Here is an 18,359-nt window from a genome sequence, read left to right on the forward strand (position 1 = left end):
ATAGTATAATAAAACAAATTGCTGTTTAAATGATCAGTTTAACTTTTAAGAAAATTATCATTTGTATTTAAAAACGTAAGTTAGGTGTAATAATGTGACTAACTATGTCATTTTACATATTTATGCACAAAAGTTTTTTAAATAATATTTCAGGGTGAAGTTATTTTAGTTCAGTTAGAGAAAAGTGAATCTGGCTTAGGACTTACACTAGGAAGTGAAAACATTGATAATGAGTCATTTATTTTCATCAAAAAGATAGTTAAAGGAAGTGTTGCAGAGGAATGCGGAAGATTGCAAATTGGTGATAGATTATTGAGTGTAAGTACACTTGAGGTTTTAAGCATTCTTTTTAATTTTCACATTTGTAATGATTTAAAAACTCTCCATTCTTTACAAAGCACTTATTCAAGGGTTATTATTTTCTTTTTCTGTTTTTTTTGCCAAATTTAGTAGTGGTTTTCAAAATCTGATGCTGCTTGCCATGGAAAAATCATGTGTTGAATTTTTTATTGTTAACATAATCACAATAAGTCAGTCACTACATAATAAGACATGTAGCAGAAAAAATCTGTGTGTGTTCTGATGTGGTGTTTTCGGAAACCATGCATCATTTTAAATAGCTAGTTATTTTAAAATGTCATTGTATTAATGTTATTCAAAGTTTAAACAACTCTGTTATTAAAACAATTAGTTTTAATTGAAATGTCATCAAATCAAGATTAGAAGCGAGAAAAAATTTTGCATTTTCTCATTGAATACTGGTGTATCAAACAAAATAATTTCTAAAGAGCAGCAGATTGCTTTGAGAACAGTGCAAAACTTTGTGAAACGATTTAAGGACACTGGTACAATCAAAAGAAAATCAGGAAGTGAAAGAAAAAAATGTTTTGTTGGACGAGATCTTGGTAATAAAGTGAAAAGTGCCTTATTCAGCAATTAATTGCAAGAAACTGAATTCCAATTATAAATGCATTGGAATGCAAAAATTCGCTAAAAAACTCTTAGTTTGGCAAGCAATTTGTGAATGTGGTAAAAGAAGCTCTTGTTTTTTGACTACGGGAACAATTAACACCAAAATATACATAAAAGAATGCCTCAAGAAACGTCTTTTGCTGTTTTTAAGAACATGCACGGGTAACCCGTCATTTTGGCCTGATTAAGCATCATGTCACTACTCTGGGACAACTTTAAACTGGTTTAGAGAACATAAAGTAGATTTCATTGGAAAACATTGCAACCCACTAAAATGGTTTCAAAATACGTCCTATCGAAAGATATTGGGCTCTTGTCAAAAGAAAACTAAGGTTCAATGTAAAAGGCGCCAAAAGCATTAAAGACTTCAAAAATAAATGGATTAGAGCTACCAAGAAAGTCCAGCCGAAGACTGTACAAAAGCTGATGTCGAGTGTAAAATGCAAAGTGCGTGAGTTCTCACGTACAAAACTTTACAAACTATCTTAAGTGAAATTTAATCATATTAAAATTTGTACTTTTATAATATATATATATATATATAACATTCAATATCGAAATACAATAGTTAAATATCCTTTATAATGTCAGCGCAGATTTTTCTGGTACATGTCTTATGAATACGGTTTCATTTAGTCCCATCTCATTCAGTCACTTTTTATCAGATTGTTCAAATTAAGATACCCTGTATATTTGTTTTGGATTTCTTTATGTCTAGTAAACATATTCTATAATAATATACAACTACACATATTAAAAACTTTTTAAAAATTCTTTCATAGGAATCATTCTCTCTTTTCATTTCATATTAAGTCCAAAATTTTTCAGTTTTAACAAGATTTCCTTTTGTGGGGCTCAGTTAATTATGAATTGGTTGTAATTTATATCTGAAAATGGTTTTCTTCAGATTAATGGAAAAAATGTTGAACAAGTAAGTGTAAAAGAAGTGGTATCTATTTTTCGTTCCTTAGCTGGTACTGTTACTCTGGAGTGTTTTAGGTATGTTTCAAAAAAAGAATTCATCTATGGACTAATTTTGTTTTTTTTTAATGCAAGTATAATATTTTTCATTAAAATGAAAATTTATAACATATTTCTACATGAAAATTTTTTTTGGTAAATAGCTATTTGAAAGCATTTTTTTTTTTTTTTGCCTAGGCCTCCTACATGCTTGTCTGCACCTAGATACTCAAATTTACCTGCAGTGAATATATGTTCTAGCCAATTAGCAGTAGAACCTTTAATATTAAGCAATGCTCCTAAAGTAGAAAAGTCTAACCAAATAAATCTGCAGAGAAAAGTAACTGATTGTTCTCTAGAACTTTTTAAGGAAGTTTCTGTTACAGAATCAAAAGAGTTGACATTTAATAGCTCTTTGCAGTTGCTTGATTCAGTAGAGGACTGCCATAAAAAATTGAACTTTAACACAAACATTTCTTCAAACTCTGATAAATCAAATTTACATAAAGTTAAGGATCATTTTTCATCTGATATAACACACATTGAGAGTTATTTTAAAAATTTGGAGGAAAGCAACATTGTATTTGAAGAAGCATCTCAAAATCAGTCAAGTCTTAATTTAAAAGTAAATAATCAATTTTTAATGGAAAACCTCCCAGTTGAAGTAGGGTGGGAAGAGAATGATAACAATTATGATGTTATCTTGAATATGGATAAAGAAGGCGTGATAAAGCCATCTTCCAAATCTTCTGAATGGTCTTATCCTGAAGATGGCACTGTAATAGAAAATAAACATGAGAGTATTTTGGTAAATTCTTCAATTCTTCAGAAGAGTGGCATTCCATTATTTAAACATGAAACTCGATTCTTCCCTAACAGCACTCCACATTTCAATCCTTTGAAGAAAACTGTTGATGATGAAATTGTTAGTGAATATGATTTTTATATTGAACGAAAACTTTTCAACTATTACACTAAAGAAAGATTGGAAAAATTGGTCAATCTTATGGAATGCAAGATGGATGCAATTGATATGGAATTCTTAGTAAGTTGAAATGTAAACAATTATCACTTTTTTCTCTCTCTCTCTTTTTTTTTTATAGTTTTTTGTTTGTGAAGGAACATAAGCATTTAACATTTTATGATTCTTTTTACACCAGAGCATACGACAAATGAAATCAAATGGAACTTGTGCAATTGGAAATCGTGCTATCAATAGAGTCAAAAACCGCTTTAAGACTATTGTTCCTTGTATGACTGTATTTTAATTGTTTATTTTTAGAAAATACAATCCTTTTATCTTTCAACTATATTTTCTCACTTAGCAATAGTTTCTATATTTATTATTGTTATGATTTTTATTTTAATGAAGAATTATGAACAAATCTATTTATGAATTATATATATGTACATATAATTTATATATTTGTATGAGTTTACATGAACCTTTTGAATTTATTTACATGAATGTATAGATGATCAAAATCGTGTTGAACTTCTTGGAAGCGAAGAGTCAGATTATATAAATGCATCACACATCAAGGTGTTAATTATGTTTTTGATAGTGAAGTTTATCAGAAATAGAAATAGTTATCAGTTTAGAATGTTAATCTTCATTTTCTTTAAGATCTCAATTGGAGGGGATATAATGCGCTACATTATTACGCAGGTAATTTTTTTTTCAATTTAGTATTTTTCTAATCTTCTATTAGATAGGGCTGCACTTAACCTAGTATAACAGTCAGACTCGATAGTTATTAAACTTTTAAGTAATCCATCCTCTAAGATCAATTTTTCTCAAAACTATAAAATCTAAGTCTAATTGTTTTTTCGATTGTGGTTTTCATATGGTTGCTGCTTTAAAATTCTCTTGTTATTTTGTATTATGAATTTTTTAGGCAGGTTATTCCCATTGAAAAATATTATGAAAACGTTTTTATTGTATATCAAATATTGATTTTTTTCTTCTATAATTTTTTTTGATAGGCACCTTTAGAGAACACAGTAAAAGATTTTTGGAGGTGTATATGGGAGAACAAAGTTGAATTGGTTGTTATGCTTAATGATGAATTTACTTCTGACAATGTATGTGTTTTGTTTTTTTGAAATATTTTTTGATATTAAGTTTTTTTGTTTTAGTAAATAATAGAAATTTTTACTGCTTTTTTTTAACGCAGATCAAGTTCCCATGTTATTGGCCAAAGTCAACCAGTTCACCCATGAGGGTGCTTGAAAAGTTGGTTTCACAAAGATTTTACTAATTGTTGTTGTTTCCCCCAGATTGCTTTGAGGCTTACGTTGGTTATAAAAATCTTTATTTTAGGTTCGAAATAATCTTGCTGCATGAAGAGGATTATGTGGTTTATAAGTATAGACAAATACAACTTAAGAATATCAAAGTACATTGTTACATATTAAGCTGAGGTTTACTTTACCCTTTTTTCTTTTGAAACTGTTTCATATATTGGAATGGTAATTTTCTGACGCTTTTTTGATTTTTGCTTTCATTACAAATATCTATAACGCTAACAATAAAAAAATTAATATTAACTAAACACAAATATTTCATTTGTGTTTTGTTAGTATTAATTATTTTATTCTTAGTGTTTTTTTTATTAGTATTTTTCGTTTAAATAGGTTATTTTTTAAAATTATTGTTCAGATGGATAAATCACTCTTTGTAACGCAAGCTGCTTATAAACAGTGGCCTGAAAACGATGTACCAGTGGTTCGTCTTTTTAAGCATTTTATTTATAAATGTGAATTTTTTTATTGGGTTTTAATGAATTTATACTAGAACTGTGTTAAATTTTTATGGGTGTACCTCTAGAAAATGGTGGATTACTTGGGATTTATGAAATTCATACAAACATATCGTAACTCTTTGATTACTCTAGTTCATTGCAGGTATTTTATTATATACACTTTTCATTTTATCTTATTATTGAATTATGTTGCTGTCTTATTGAACTTGAAGTAAATACATTTTTTTAAGTACTGGGACTAGTCGTAGCGCGACATTCGTTATAATGGACTGCGTTTGGAATGCTTTAGAGCGTGATGTTAAAGTAATAAAATCTCTATATATATTTAATATGAAAATCAGTTTTAATATATATTTCATAGTTATTAATAGTTATAGATTACATGACACAAAAAATTGACAAAAAAATAATTTTTTAATCAAAGCATGTCTTAATTAAGACAAAGCAAAGTTCTAGGAACCTGGTTTTTATGCAGACTCCTTATTCTGTTCTAAAATAACTTTCATAAGGTTATTTGGCACATTGTTTGAAAAACACCCACTAAGTGTTTTATTTTCATCTATATATTCATATGGTTTCAATGGAAAAACTATGTAATGAAACTCTCTCCTATTATCTAAATCGAAAAGATGTTTCTAATTTTTTAACTATTTTTAACACTTGGTGGATAATTGTCCACCAAGTTTGGACAATTGTATACCATTAGCAATTGCTAATTCTAAACAAACATTTTCATCTAATATTATTGGCAAATTATTGTAATAGGAGGCAAGAAAATGACATTTTAACAAGCTCTGGCTGGTTGGATCAACTAGTGGTCTCTTTCATCTGCATTCACCCTCAAAAATCAAACTACATCAGCATTTGTATCTACATACTCAAGCAGTGCTTGTTGAGGAGCTCCTGAATGATGGATATGATTATTAAATGACAGCTCGTTTGCAAAGTAACCCAATTGAGAGACGTTTCTCACAATACAGGCAAACGAGTGGGGGCAGATTTCTTGTAAGTTTTAATTTCAGAAAGAAGTTTTTCATGTCGCTCCTTAATTAAAGAGCATATAAACTTTTGAGAAAAAAATCTACTACCAGATATTCATCTTTCCTTAACTCGATGAACTGTTTAATAATCGAAGCGAGGAAATTATGGAAAGTTCTCCTGATTATAATAGTCAAGAAGTTGCAATAACTATAGCAGGCTATGTTGCAAAAAAAATTATCAAAATAGTCTAAATGTGAAAGCTGCAAAGCATATTAGAAAGCTGCAGGCTGTGATCTTAAAAATAACTCTTATCTATCTCTCTTATCACGTGGTGGACTATTTGTTCCATCTAAACAGTTTGCAAAATTTGGTTATAGTGTATTTGTCATTTTCGATTTAATTGAGATTGAAATTTCGTTTTTATAAACTCCTGTCATCAACATACATGTTACATAAATATGCACCAAAAAGCAAGTTTGTTTGTGAAAATCATGAAAGTTGTGTATTATGTTTTCAACAGAAATACTTTTCAATGTTTTTTTAATACAATCAAAAACTATCAAAAGATTTCCTTTCCAATGATAACTTAAAAACATTTAAAAGGAGACAAAGAAAAAAGTCAAAATTGCAAATATGTTTATATTATGCAAGTTGTATAGAATTTGTTTATATTCTTTATTAAAATTTACCTTCTATTTGAATCCTTTGAATTATTTTTTGACATTTTTCTCATAGCGTAAGAATATAGATATATATTGTAAATAAATATAATATATACATAGATATAAATGCACTTTGATTTGAATAATTTTTGTGACAATCAATTAACTTTGGTATTTTAGCAATGACTACAAATCTCCAACAAACATTACTCAAACGTCTTCAAATCTTTGATAGCTATTATATCTTGAATAAATATATAATAATAAATACCAATTGCCACTTTTATATTGAAGAAAAATAAGTTTGAGCATCTACAGGAGTGTCCATAAGTTATAAACAAATCAACTTTCCCGTCAGTCTAAAATACAAACTTAAGTAGCTTATGTAAAATTATTTTTATGTGAAAAAGTAAGACATTGAGCGAGAAGTTAGAGCAGAAAAGCTTGTGGAAAGTTTGTGAACCTAATAAATGTTAGTTCAACTTTTTTCACCTTCAGACGATAAAAAGATTATGGAAAGTTCTTTATTTTCTGAAGTGAAAAAAAGCTAAGATTGTAAGTGACAAGTCTGAGTCGAGCTAACATTTACAAGGCTCACAAAGACTTATAAAAGTGTGGATCCGGTCTGCGGAAGAAATCTGTGAGGACCAAGAAGGGGGGCTCTGTTGACTGCAAGTTTCTGTAGCAACTGATGCCAAATAACGGAACAATTAATAGAACTATTTCAGGACTTGCCAGAGATGCTAAACTATCTAAGAAAGAACATTTGAAAAGTTTTTACCAGAACATTTGAAAGTCAAAACATCTACATCATATTGATCAAGGAAAACTTGATCCTCTTCGCGAAGGAAAAGTTTTAAGGTTGTCTCTGAATTTTCAGCAAGTTTCGGCGTCAGCACACAGCCTACAAAACTATCGATTTTTTGAAAAGTGTAAAACCTCTGTTTGGACTAAAATATGGCCCTTGTTATCGCTAGACCTGAATCCTTTGGAATGTGAAGTCAGCTAAGACCAATCTAAATGTCCTGAAGTTATAATTGGTGAAGATCTGATCAAAAATTGATCCAGAGCAGCTGCGACAAACGGGTGAGGCAGTCAACTTGAATCTATAATTAAATTTTGTGAAGTTTACGTAAATCAGCTAAAAGTTGTTGAATTGATTTAAGCTGTTCTAAATTGTTAGTGTCATATTGTGTATATTTTTTGAGTAACCCTTTACTTACAGAGTAAAGCTGTAATAGAATTTTAGGGATATTTACGAATGTCTTCAATATGTATGCGCAACCGGCGGTCCTTGATTTTCCCCATGATTCGCAATTCAACAAACATTACCATAAAGGGTCATTTTTTTAAAATGAAAAAAAAGCTTATATTATTTGTTAATAACTTATATACAGTTCCTTTTTTTTTCTTTTTTTTTTTTTTTTTTGTCAATTTTATGTGTCATTTTCCTATATGTCTGGACATGAGTTTCGGTGAGTTTGTGACAGTTCTAAGAATAACAATTAATTGCTCACATACAGCAAAGTAATTTATGGAATTTTTTTTTTGTTTGATTTATCATTAATAACAAAATTATTTTTTTAGTTTGATTTATCATTGATAGCAAAAAGTTTAAAAGAGCAACGTTTGTTTGTCCTTCAAAAAAAGGTACGAAAAAAAAAAAACATTAAAAAGTTTGATTTTCATCTTTTAAAATGTTCAAATAAATTTTCATCTTTTTAAATGTTCAAATAAATTTAAGGAGGATTACATGTTCTGCATCAAGGTGGCTCATCATCTACTTCTCGACTCATTGAATCGTTACAAGTAAAATGACCTGCTTCTCAACTCATTGAGTCGTTACAAGTAAAAAACTGTTTTGCATCAAGGTGGCTCATCATCTTCTCGACTCTCTTCTCGACTTCTGTTCTCTCATCACCTTCTCGACTCATTGAGTCGTTACAAGTAAAAAACTGTCGTCAACATCGAACCATGAATCTTAGAAATGGAAAATATTTTGTCATCACTTTTTGAGTATTTTCATGTTAAATAGTTTTTAATTAATTGTAATATTTTATACATTCTCTGAGACTCCATAAAATTAATCTAATTTAAAAGATAAAAAAAAACTTTGTATATAAAAATCTATATTTAAGTTTGTTTGAATGTTTAATTTATTTTTATGTAAAATTACTAATGAAGTTTTACTTATTTTATTTAGTAAACTTAAATTTACGATAATTGATTTCAAAATTTCGTTGATAGTTTTTTTCAGTCCTATGTGGATTGCTGAAACGTATTGAATAAACTTTTTGAAGTAACTTAGTGATTGTACTTGTCTTAGAGTTGCTCTTTTGATAAATCAGAAGTAGTAGAGAAATGCGGGTTCTGCGTTGATGCTTTTTTTTATTAGAGTCGACGAAAAGGTTTAAAGCTTGAAATTTGCTTTTAAGTTTCTCAAAAACCTCTTCTTGAACTTTGCATTTTTGTTTTCCATTGTACTATTTGATGCATTCTTGGAAATGAACAATTCTTGACGAACTTAGTTTATTTATATAGGAGTGATAGTACTCTATTTTAGTGGCTAGAGTATCTTGCTGACAAGAACATATAATGCAAAACTTTATTCCACACTCATCTAATTCAAACCTGTTAAGATCTTCATTGGAGCAGTATTTGCATTTATACAAGTAGATTGGCTTTTGCTTAATTTTAATGAGTCCACTTTTTAGAATTGATAAGTTTTATTGCCATTTGAATGTATTGCCTTTGAATGTCTTCTTTTTCATCTTTAAATTTATCAATTTCTTCAAAGGGAAGTTTTATCCTTAGAATGTCCTCGTACCTTTGAACAAGATAAATGGTTTTTAGAAAAAAGAAGGCTTTTTCAATTCGTACTTTTTTTAAAGTTCTTTATGTCTTTTGCAGCATCAATGTCGAACTGCTTTAAAATTTTTTCATTTAACGAAGTGATATTCATTTTTATTAATAGCTTGCAAATATCATAAGCTAATATATCAATTATCGGGACCGAAAAACTTATCATAATCGATCAAGTTAAAATAAGGCTTATCAGGACAAGGTCTTTTTTTGTAATGTCCAATAGCCAACGTGTGAATACCATCTTCCAAAATGATTCTTTTGTCATCTTCAGCGCTGAGAGCAACTTTGTTAATCTCCTCTGTGTAAATGTCGTGAAGACGAGTGATTTTTGTCGAAATCACTCGTGTCAAACCTGCTTTCAACCTCACCAGCAGTGTCCTCATAATAATCTTCAGTTTCGATTTCATAAATGAGCGAGTCAGTATCAGTCATTAACAACTTAGCTCGATCGTTATATTTCGGTCTGATGTAGTCGTAGTGGTGTTCAAACATGAGAGTTTTGCTTATGTCCAGGATGCACATTCCCAAGTTAACAGGCTTGTTGTAAACCAACTTTGTTTTCTTCATGTGAACCGCGATCAAGTTTTCATCAAAAATGGTACGGCTTTCGAAATGAGGTCTTTTAGATAATTTTAAGGCTTCTTTTTCTGTAGTGACGAGTCTGACGTCTACATGATTTTCAATATTCTTCATAGTTTTTCCAAAGAGTTGTTCATGAGTTTAAAGAATTGTTTTTCAAAGTCGTTTTTAGCTTTTGCTCTTAATTGGGTATTGAGGTCAATGTAAATTTTCATAAAAGGTTCTTCTTTAAAGGTGATACCTCGATGAATTTTTGTAATATTCAATCCAAATCCTTTATACAGTTTCATGTTTTCATGATGTATGACGTAATTCTTTTTAAGGTTTAAATTCGGAACGAGTTTTTCTACTTTGCCTACTTTTAATCTTTCAGGAGCCAAAGGGTAATCGTTGTGATCGTCGTGAAGGTGATCAGGGTAGTCCAAGTCGACTTCAAGAATGCAAGGCATGGATTTCCAATTTTAAAAGTTCGTCTTCAGCCATCCATCTAAATCCTCCAACGGGAAGAGGCTTACTCATTGCCCATCCATACAAATTGTTAGCGTCCTGGTATTGGATAAATTTCGATGGTTTTGAAGGATCATAGGAGTCACCCTTGTATTTGTTATTGGCAGTTCCATGTCGGTTTGAAATCATGCTGATTCCATCGCGTATTCCTCTTTGAATCATGCAAAGCATGTCAGGGTCAATTAGAGCTTCTAATTTAACTCCAGTTATTTTTAACATTGCATCCCAAGCCAAACCTGGGGAGGTGTAATACCAAGGAGGGTCAAGACCGTAATAGGTACGATACACCTCTATGAAATTTTCAAAGACATCTGCAAGCATCAGTACATCAGAGACGTTGTACAGCTCATGGTAATCTATAAACGTTTCACATCCAAATTCATTATAAACGTTTTGAGCATGCGCATAGTCTTCAATTTCTATTTTAGCGTCGTTCAGTTTGGAATGGAATGCTTCGATAGGAGGCAATTGCGTTTCGGAAAACTTTTCAATCGAGTCTACCCATTCGTAAGGGTAAGCGCCTTTTCTTCGCAATAAATTAAACTGTTTTCCAGAGTAATATTTAGCAACGTTTTTACATTGGTCGTTGGTTAGATTTTTAGTCAAACTGTCTAAACTACCAGCCATGAATCTGAAGCTATCAATTAACCTCAATTCTTTCCATACTTCCTGAAGTTTGCCTTTCTTATTAAAAAATTCTCTTACTTTGATTACTTTTGAGAAGCTGATGTATTTCTCATCGTTGTTGGGTATGCATTTTAATTTCCCACCTAATTTTTTGATGAACAAATGGCTGTCGTAACCGGACAAATTATGGAAAATGATGGGTGTGAATTTTGGAATTTGATATTTTTTATTGCAAGCGTTATGCGAAGCTCCTCGATACTTTCCAGTAAAATGGCAGTGATCACACACTTTATCGCCGTCAAGATTTTTACTGCAAATGTGACATTGTGTTGCATCTTTAAAATTCTTTTCATCCTTATCAGTCATAACCACCTTTTTTTTAAAATCAATCTTGTTGAAAATCTTTTTAAGGCCTTTTTCGAGCAAGTCTATGAACATTTGAGCTACGTCATCATCATCGCTTTCTGCTGTATACGTGACAGGTTTTCCTTTATAAATGGTTTCGTCAAAGCATTTGATGTAATAGCAGAAGGAGCTTGGAACGTGCTTTTGATATTTTTTGGTGTACGACTCATTATATTTAGTGTTGTCGTCGATGGGTTTGATGAAACTTTCAAAGTCAGCATACACCACAAACGGAACTTTCATTGACATGTTGTAGTTTTTAAACTGAACGGTTGTTCCTTTTTCAGGAAGTTCAATTCGAACCGAGCTGTGTTCTTGACAGTAAGTCCAATGATTTTGGAGTTTTTCTTCAGAGTTAAAACCTTGCAAGCAATTTCTGCAATAATGTTGTTTTCTTTTACCTTTTGATGTAGAAGAGGCTAACAATCGACTTTTAATAAGACAATTATGGTTCGTCTCATCGTTTGAAATGAGCAGCAAATCAACATACTTTCTGTTCAAAGATTTGGATATACGTAAAGGGTGCGGTTTTTTTTTTCATCATATCCAAAGACGTTGATGCTAATGCTTGGATTATTTTTCTCAAACTTTTCGATTTGATTAAGAGGTACTGGAAATTCCATTCCTTCCCATTTCAACTCTTTAGATTTTAGAATTAAGTCTTCGTTAATCCTTCCATTATGATCGTCTTTCATATTTAGCGCTTGAGTAACACACCACATAAAGCATTTATTGTCGATGTTTTTCATATTAATAATCGCCTTTTTGTTTTTCAGCTCATTAGGCTGCTCAATGTAGGAAGAACCGCTGAGAGGTTCGTAATCAATCATGTTAACATCTATTTTTAAAATTTTAGACACTTTCCAATTAGACCCCTCTTTGTTATAATTGAGGATGTTTTCAAGAATTCTTTCTTTCCACGTCTCAAAGCTCTCTCCAGTATCTGTTGATTCGAGAATAACTTCATATTTGGACGGGAAGGAAAAAGTGCGAATTTTTTCCAATCCAGTAGCAATGTTGACTTGTATCAGATCACAGGTTAAAACAAGGTTCGTTCTTGTGTTTTTCTCTTGAACTTTGATCGCAGCTCTTTTCACCAAATTTAAAAAGGCGGCAGGGTCTTGATATAGGATAGAAGGAATGTAAGAAAATCGCTTGGTGACATAATTTAGAGCTAAATCAGTCAACTCAAACTTGATTCGAGGAGCAGGAACCGGTTTTTTAACAATTGGACGAGGAGCTGGAACCGGTCTTTGAACCGAATTTTTCACTGCTTCTGTAAATTTTGAAAATAACCCAGGTCTTGGTGCTGGAACCGGCTTCTCAACGACAGGAGTTGATAGGATAGAGTCTCTCACATCTCTTACTGTCTTTTTCACCGATTCTGGAACATATGGACCAATTGATGCAAGAAGGTTGCTAAAGCTGTCCACAACCACATCTCTCGCAGCTGTAGTCATTCTTGAAACCAGTCCAGGTCTTGGCGCTGGAACCGGCTTAGTATCAGGTCCAACAACAAACCGCACTTTTGCAGGTTTTACAGAAACTTTAACTGGAGGTCAAACAAACCTAACCACTGTAGGTATTTCATTATGAGACTCTATAGCTCCAATAAGGTCGGCTTTTCTCATTTTTGAGTAACCTTTGATATCGCATTCTTTAGCGGATTTACGCAACTCTTTAACATTCATTTTATTCATTTTTAATAGTATAAAAAATTTTTCTTAAATCAAAATCAATTTTTCAATTCTTCGAAAAGAATTAAAAAGGATTATTTGGAAAGACGTGAATACATATTTTTAATCTCTCTAATATGTTCAGTGATTTTACGACAATTATTACGACCACTAGAATTTAATTTCCAATTCGTTCCGATTAGGAATTTATTACGCAGATTAATGTCTTCTTTTATATGTCTTATCACTTCTTCAAATGGAGCTACTTCAACCATTTCTTTAAAAATTATTCGATGTTCCTTCGGAAGTTTTCTAACGTTTTTTAGAAATTTGAGCAAACTTTTCGATTTAGCTGCCTCAGAAGTTGACTCAAATCTTTCATCAAGAGCATTCAAAAGATCATCCACTCGCACGTTTTCCATCTTTTTAATAAAAAAATTTTCTTAAGTCAAAATCAATTTTTCAATTCTTCAAAAAGAATTAAAAAATGTTTAAGCAGCAGGAGCGCAAAATCTTCCCATCCAACGAGCTGAAATGAATTTTTGAAGTTCTTCCCACTCTTCTGAAATAATATCATTTTCAGACTTAATTTTTTCCAACTCTCTCAATCTTTCTTCATGTAATCTTTTCGATTCGTCATACAATCTATTAAATTCATCCAACTCTCTCGAATTTTCTTCATCCAACTTTCTCAATCTTTCTTTATTTAATATATATCTTTCTTTCAACTCTCTCAATCTTTCTTCCAACTGTCTTATTCTTTCTCCCATCTTTTTTCATTTGGAAATATTTTCTTAACTCGAATTCAATTTTTCAGGTCGTCCTACCGGTCTTTCTTCCATCACGTCTTTCATCCACTCGCTCTTGTCAATCAGATGGTTTTCCAACGCCAGCATCAACAAAGCCATTTTGGTTTTTGAAGTTTGAGTAATGCCGTTCTCTCTCAGCAGCTTTTTCAAATCTTTTTTCGTGTACCTCATTTTTTTAACGCTTAAAAATTATTTCGAAAAATCAATAAACAACGTTCATCTTTTTCCCTTCAGATTTAATCCTGAGCATCTTGTCAGAGATCACCACGGCAAAGGCTTGAGTCCCAGCAGGAACGTTTGCATTAAAGGTGGCTTTAATTTGCACGTCCAACACGGTTGATTTTAACCTCTCAGCCTGCTTACTCACGTCAAAAACTAAAATAGGGCAAATGTGTCTGTAGTTCAGCGCTGTTATATTCGGCTGGGCGACAATTTCGCTTACTCCAAAAATCTTGTTGTCAAACTTGCATGCGTCTCTGTAAGCCCTTGAGAATTAGTTGTTTTTAAAGTCCAAGTCGTAGTCCACAGCAGGATACCTTTCACTGTTTAAGGTCACATACATGTTTTTAATGTCACAGTGATCAAAGACGGATGGATTTGGGTCTCTGTTGGTTTGGAATCCAATCACGACATATCTCGGTCTTTCGCTAGCAGATCTTGCGCTCAATCTCCAACTGAATGTGTTTGCCACGGGAACATAAATGGTGTCGCACTGTCTAGACTTGAACGAGAGTGGAACGTCCACTTTAGACTCGATTATTTTATACAAATTGTTGCTCTCCAAAAGAGAGGGAGTGGCATGAGGCATGAACAAAGACAATTTTGTTAAATCGACTTTTCCCGCGACTGTAGCATTGGCTTTAAAAATCGCATCCGTGTCGCTCTTTCTCACAAGGGTAACGGTATGCTTAAAACCATAAAGAACTTTGTCGTAATCGTCGCAAAAACCAAAAATGTGCTTAAAAGGAATGCAAAACGAAAAGGTTCCTCTATTGACGGGCTGCTTGATGATGTAAGCATGTCTGTTGATAAATCCAGAGTTGTTGACAAGATCCACGTTCGTGTCTCGCTGCCACAGTTGATTCATTCCTTTAGATATTTGAAACTCGACCGGATATTTAAGACAGCCAAACATAGTGGTGGATTGACCAGGGTTATAGATGGTTTCTACCTCTTGATTCGACAAATAGTAAGAAATTTGGCTAAACAGATGCACGATGCCGTTGTTTGCAAAAGTAACCACATCTGCGTCTGCATAGGAAGTCCCGTCTGCTTTTGTCAGTCTTCCTTCTACTAAAAGATAAGACTCAGAGGGAAGCGTGAACAAATCTTGCTGTTCAATATTAATTCTTATCTCTCCAGTGTTGTTTCAATTGGTGCTCACAGGCTCATACTCGTGAAACTCGAATCTCTCGATTCCTTCATCAATCATGACTTCTTCTGTAAAATTTAAAATCTCGGAGTTTGTCATTTTTTATATAAAAGAAAAAAAAATTTTTTAAGAGTTCCGAAAGTTCCGAAAGCTCCGAAAGTTCCGAACGCGCGCCTCTGAAAAATTCATTTTTCAGACTCTGAAAATCATGCGATTTTCAGACCATCCCCCATTTTAACCAGGTCTTGGATTCGAACTGCGTTTTTACGACTTAGGTTTTTACGACTTAAAGATCTGCCCATCATGGAATACTCGTCCACAAATCCTGTTCGACTTGGAACAGAGGCTGGAACATGAGCTGGAGCTTTAGCCAGCTCTGAAATAATGTCTTTGCTTTTTTGAGATAGCTTTGGAGTTCCAGTCTTGAGGTACACCTTTTCAAGAACTTTCTTTCCCTTGTCAATAGCGACATCTTTAGCAGTAGTAATCGCAGAAGAAGCTAGCTCTTTTCCAGCAGACTTGGCAGCCATAATCGCTTCTCGTCCCAATTCGCTTTTCGCCATTTTATTAGCCAAAGTCGACGCTGCTCTCGATGCGCTCGACGCAGCCACTTCTTCAGTTACGTCGAAATTCTTTGAAATGTTTGGATTGGTCATCAACTCCCAAAGACCTCTTGTTCCTTTATACCTTTCACCTCCAATAATCATGTCATTTCCATCAAACAAAACACCCATTTTTCCAATCATATATTGACCATCGTTTTTACTCAATTCAAACTTGTTCTTAAAACTTCTTTTAAATTTTGCTCTTGTGTCCAGATCAAACAAACTCCTCAAAAACGTATCGCTCTCAGGAAGAATAGACGACTCTTCCATTCTTGTTGAGTCTAAAAAAGATTTAACCTCAGATTTAACCTTAGGTTTAAACTCAGACTTGATGCTATCTTGCTTAGACTTGATGCTATCTTGCTCAATTCTATGGATCATCTTTTTATTGCTCTCGATGATCGGTTTAAACAGCTTGCTCACATCCTTCTGGAATTGAGAATCCATCATGTTTTCATTCACACTGTCTTGATAAATTTTATTTCTTCTCGCCAACACCTCTTTCACAATTTCATCCCGTTTATTTGGGTCTTGTATTTTATAAAAGGTCATTTTTTAAAATACACAGAAAAAAAATTTATTTCTTAAAGAAGTTGTTGAACGTTTGAATTGCGTCTTCTCGCCCTTTTTGGATCAAAGACTCTTTCGTCAACTCTTCTATTCCCTTTTTAGCTTTTGATCTTATCTCCTCCACTATCTCTTTAAACTTTTGAAGCTCTTCCAAAATCAACTAAAACTTAGAATCGCTTATTTTTCCATCCACCAACGCTTTCGAAATATGGTCGCTGATCGTGTTCAATTTTGACTCTGCCATAGAGTTGTTAACCGCAATATTTCGTACAATTCCGGAAAAATAGAATTCTTTCGGAAGGATATTCATAATCAGGAATTTTTTTTTTTCGTACCGAATTTTACGAAACAAAAAAAACCGCCGATGTTCATTTCGCAAATGCTACTTACGAAATGTCGCCTTTCGCAAGTTGAATCGCGAAATAAAACTATTTTGCTACATACGAAAGTAGCGCTTGCGGAAGTCGCACTTGCGGAACGAGCTCTTTCGCTAAACGACGTTTTGAAGTCAATAATAAATTTTTGTTGGCCAAACGGATATAATTGTAAAAAATAAAATTTTTATATACCAAAATGTTTATAATAAAATTTTATTTTCAGTATTGCAACAAATGAACATTTTAAGGTTTTATTTTTTGAAATAATGATAAAAAACCAAATTTCTTTCGAAACGAAACTCTTTCGCACCGCAACTTACGAAACGGTTCTTAACAGAAAAACACTTACGAAACGCGGCTAATTTTAAATTTTTAATTACCTTTTATGAATCAAATACGTATAATTAACTAGGTAACTAAAACACTAATTATTATAATATATTTAATATATTTAATTATAGAATATAACGGGGCCTAACTCAACTAAAATTTAAAAATTTTAGCTGCGTTAGGCCCCCTTATATTCTGTTTCAGCACCCCCACCCCGTCCTAACTTTCTTAATCTTTCTAGGTCACTGTATGTATATATATATGTATATATATTGTGTGTATACACACACACACACACACACACACACACACACACACATACACACACACACATATATATATATATATATATATATATATATATATATATATATATATATATATATATATATATATATATATACACAGATATATATGTAAAAATTATTGAAGAATTATTTAACAACATTAATTAAATAATAAATAATAATATTTTTGTGTATAACAGTTTAATGAATTCTTTCGAGTCTATTCCGTAAGCTCACATTCCGAAATGCTCCTTCCGTAAGGAACTGTTTCGCAAGTATTCTTTCGAAATGATTTGTTTCGCAAGTTTCTTTTCGTAAAGACTCATTACGGAATAATTATTATTTATTTTTTTCGTATAACGCATTACGGAAGGTGAATTTGCGCAAGAACAACTTTCGCAAAAGCAACTTGAAATACGATATATAAGGAAAAGCGGGTTCTGGCGCATTGACCCATTCCCATACTTAAGGATGCATAAAAAAATGGCGAACACTTCATATCATGACAAAACCAATACAGTCGTCTTTAAAAATCAAGAAGAAGTATAAAAATAATCATGTTATTTGTATACCAGTTCTTCAAGATGTTAATTCCTTGTTTTGTAGTGACCGATGGCAAGGGTGTGAATTCCGTCATCTAAGATAATTCTTTTGTCGTCGTTAGCGCTGAGTGCGACTTTGTTAATTTCTTCGGTGTAGATATTGTGAAGATGAGATCTGAAAACGTTCATGGTTGCAAGCTTTTCTTGTTTACCCTGCAAGCAGTCATAGTAGTCTTGATGAGTAATCTTATTTTTGACAACGTTCTTTTTGACCCCTTTGCATTTTTTTTGCTCTTTATCTTCATCTTCTTTTTCTTCAGGGATGTAATAAGAGTAGAGCTTAGGTCGAAGCCCGACAAACTGTGTGATTTGTTTACCACCGGTCTCATCTTTGAACTTGCCGATAACCTTTTTATTTAAGCCTACTTTGAATCCAACGTTTTCAATGGCAGGATGGTTTTTTGGGAA

At 32.3% G+C, this 18,359-nt stretch overlaps 2 protein-coding genes across 16 annotated transcripts in view; both read left to right on the plus strand.

Moving 5' to 3' along the window:
• LOC145202148 (tyrosine-protein phosphatase non-receptor type 13-like) overlaps positions 1-8,643 on the plus strand; it is a 42,151-nt gene extending 33,508 nt beyond the window's left edge. For all 14 annotated transcript variants that reach the window (XM_090080792.1, XM_090080781.1, XM_090080783.1 and 11 more), the window contains 14 exons: positions 154-318; positions 1,880-1,971; positions 2,131-2,977; positions 3,093-3,183; positions 3,408-3,475; positions 3,560-3,601; positions 3,919-4,017; positions 4,110-4,168; positions 4,256-4,331; positions 4,595-4,660; positions 4,763-4,839; positions 4,928-5,000; positions 7,928-7,990; positions 8,085-8,643. In XM_090080792.1, coding sequence (XP_089936918.1) covers positions 154-318; positions 1,880-1,971; positions 2,131-2,977; positions 3,093-3,183; positions 3,408-3,475; positions 3,560-3,601; positions 3,919-4,017; positions 4,110-4,168; positions 4,256-4,331; positions 4,595-4,660; positions 4,763-4,839; positions 4,928-5,000; positions 7,928-7,990; positions 8,085-8,153 — 1,887 coding nt within the window. In that variant the 3' untranslated portion in view covers positions 8,154-8,643. The remainder of the gene's footprint in view (positions 1-153; positions 319-1,879; positions 1,972-2,130; positions 2,978-3,092; positions 3,184-3,407; positions 3,476-3,559; positions 3,602-3,918; positions 4,018-4,109; positions 4,169-4,255; positions 4,332-4,594; positions 4,661-4,762; positions 4,840-4,927; positions 5,001-7,927; positions 7,991-8,084) is intronic.
• The window catches only part of LOC149890990 (uncharacterized), a 198,628-nt gene that overhangs the window by 50,191 nt on the left and 130,078 nt on the right, over positions 1-18,359 (plus strand). The window lies entirely within an intron of this gene.

The sequence above is a fragment of the Hydra viridissima genome, unplaced genomic scaffold (genome assembly GCF_058129835.1).
Source record: "Hydra viridissima isolate aposymbiotic clone 2 unplaced genomic scaffold, HvirCarnegie_v1 scaffold_3, whole genome shotgun sequence".
Taxonomy (NCBI): Eukaryota; Metazoa; Cnidaria; class Hydrozoa; order Anthoathecata; family Hydridae; genus Hydra; species Hydra viridissima.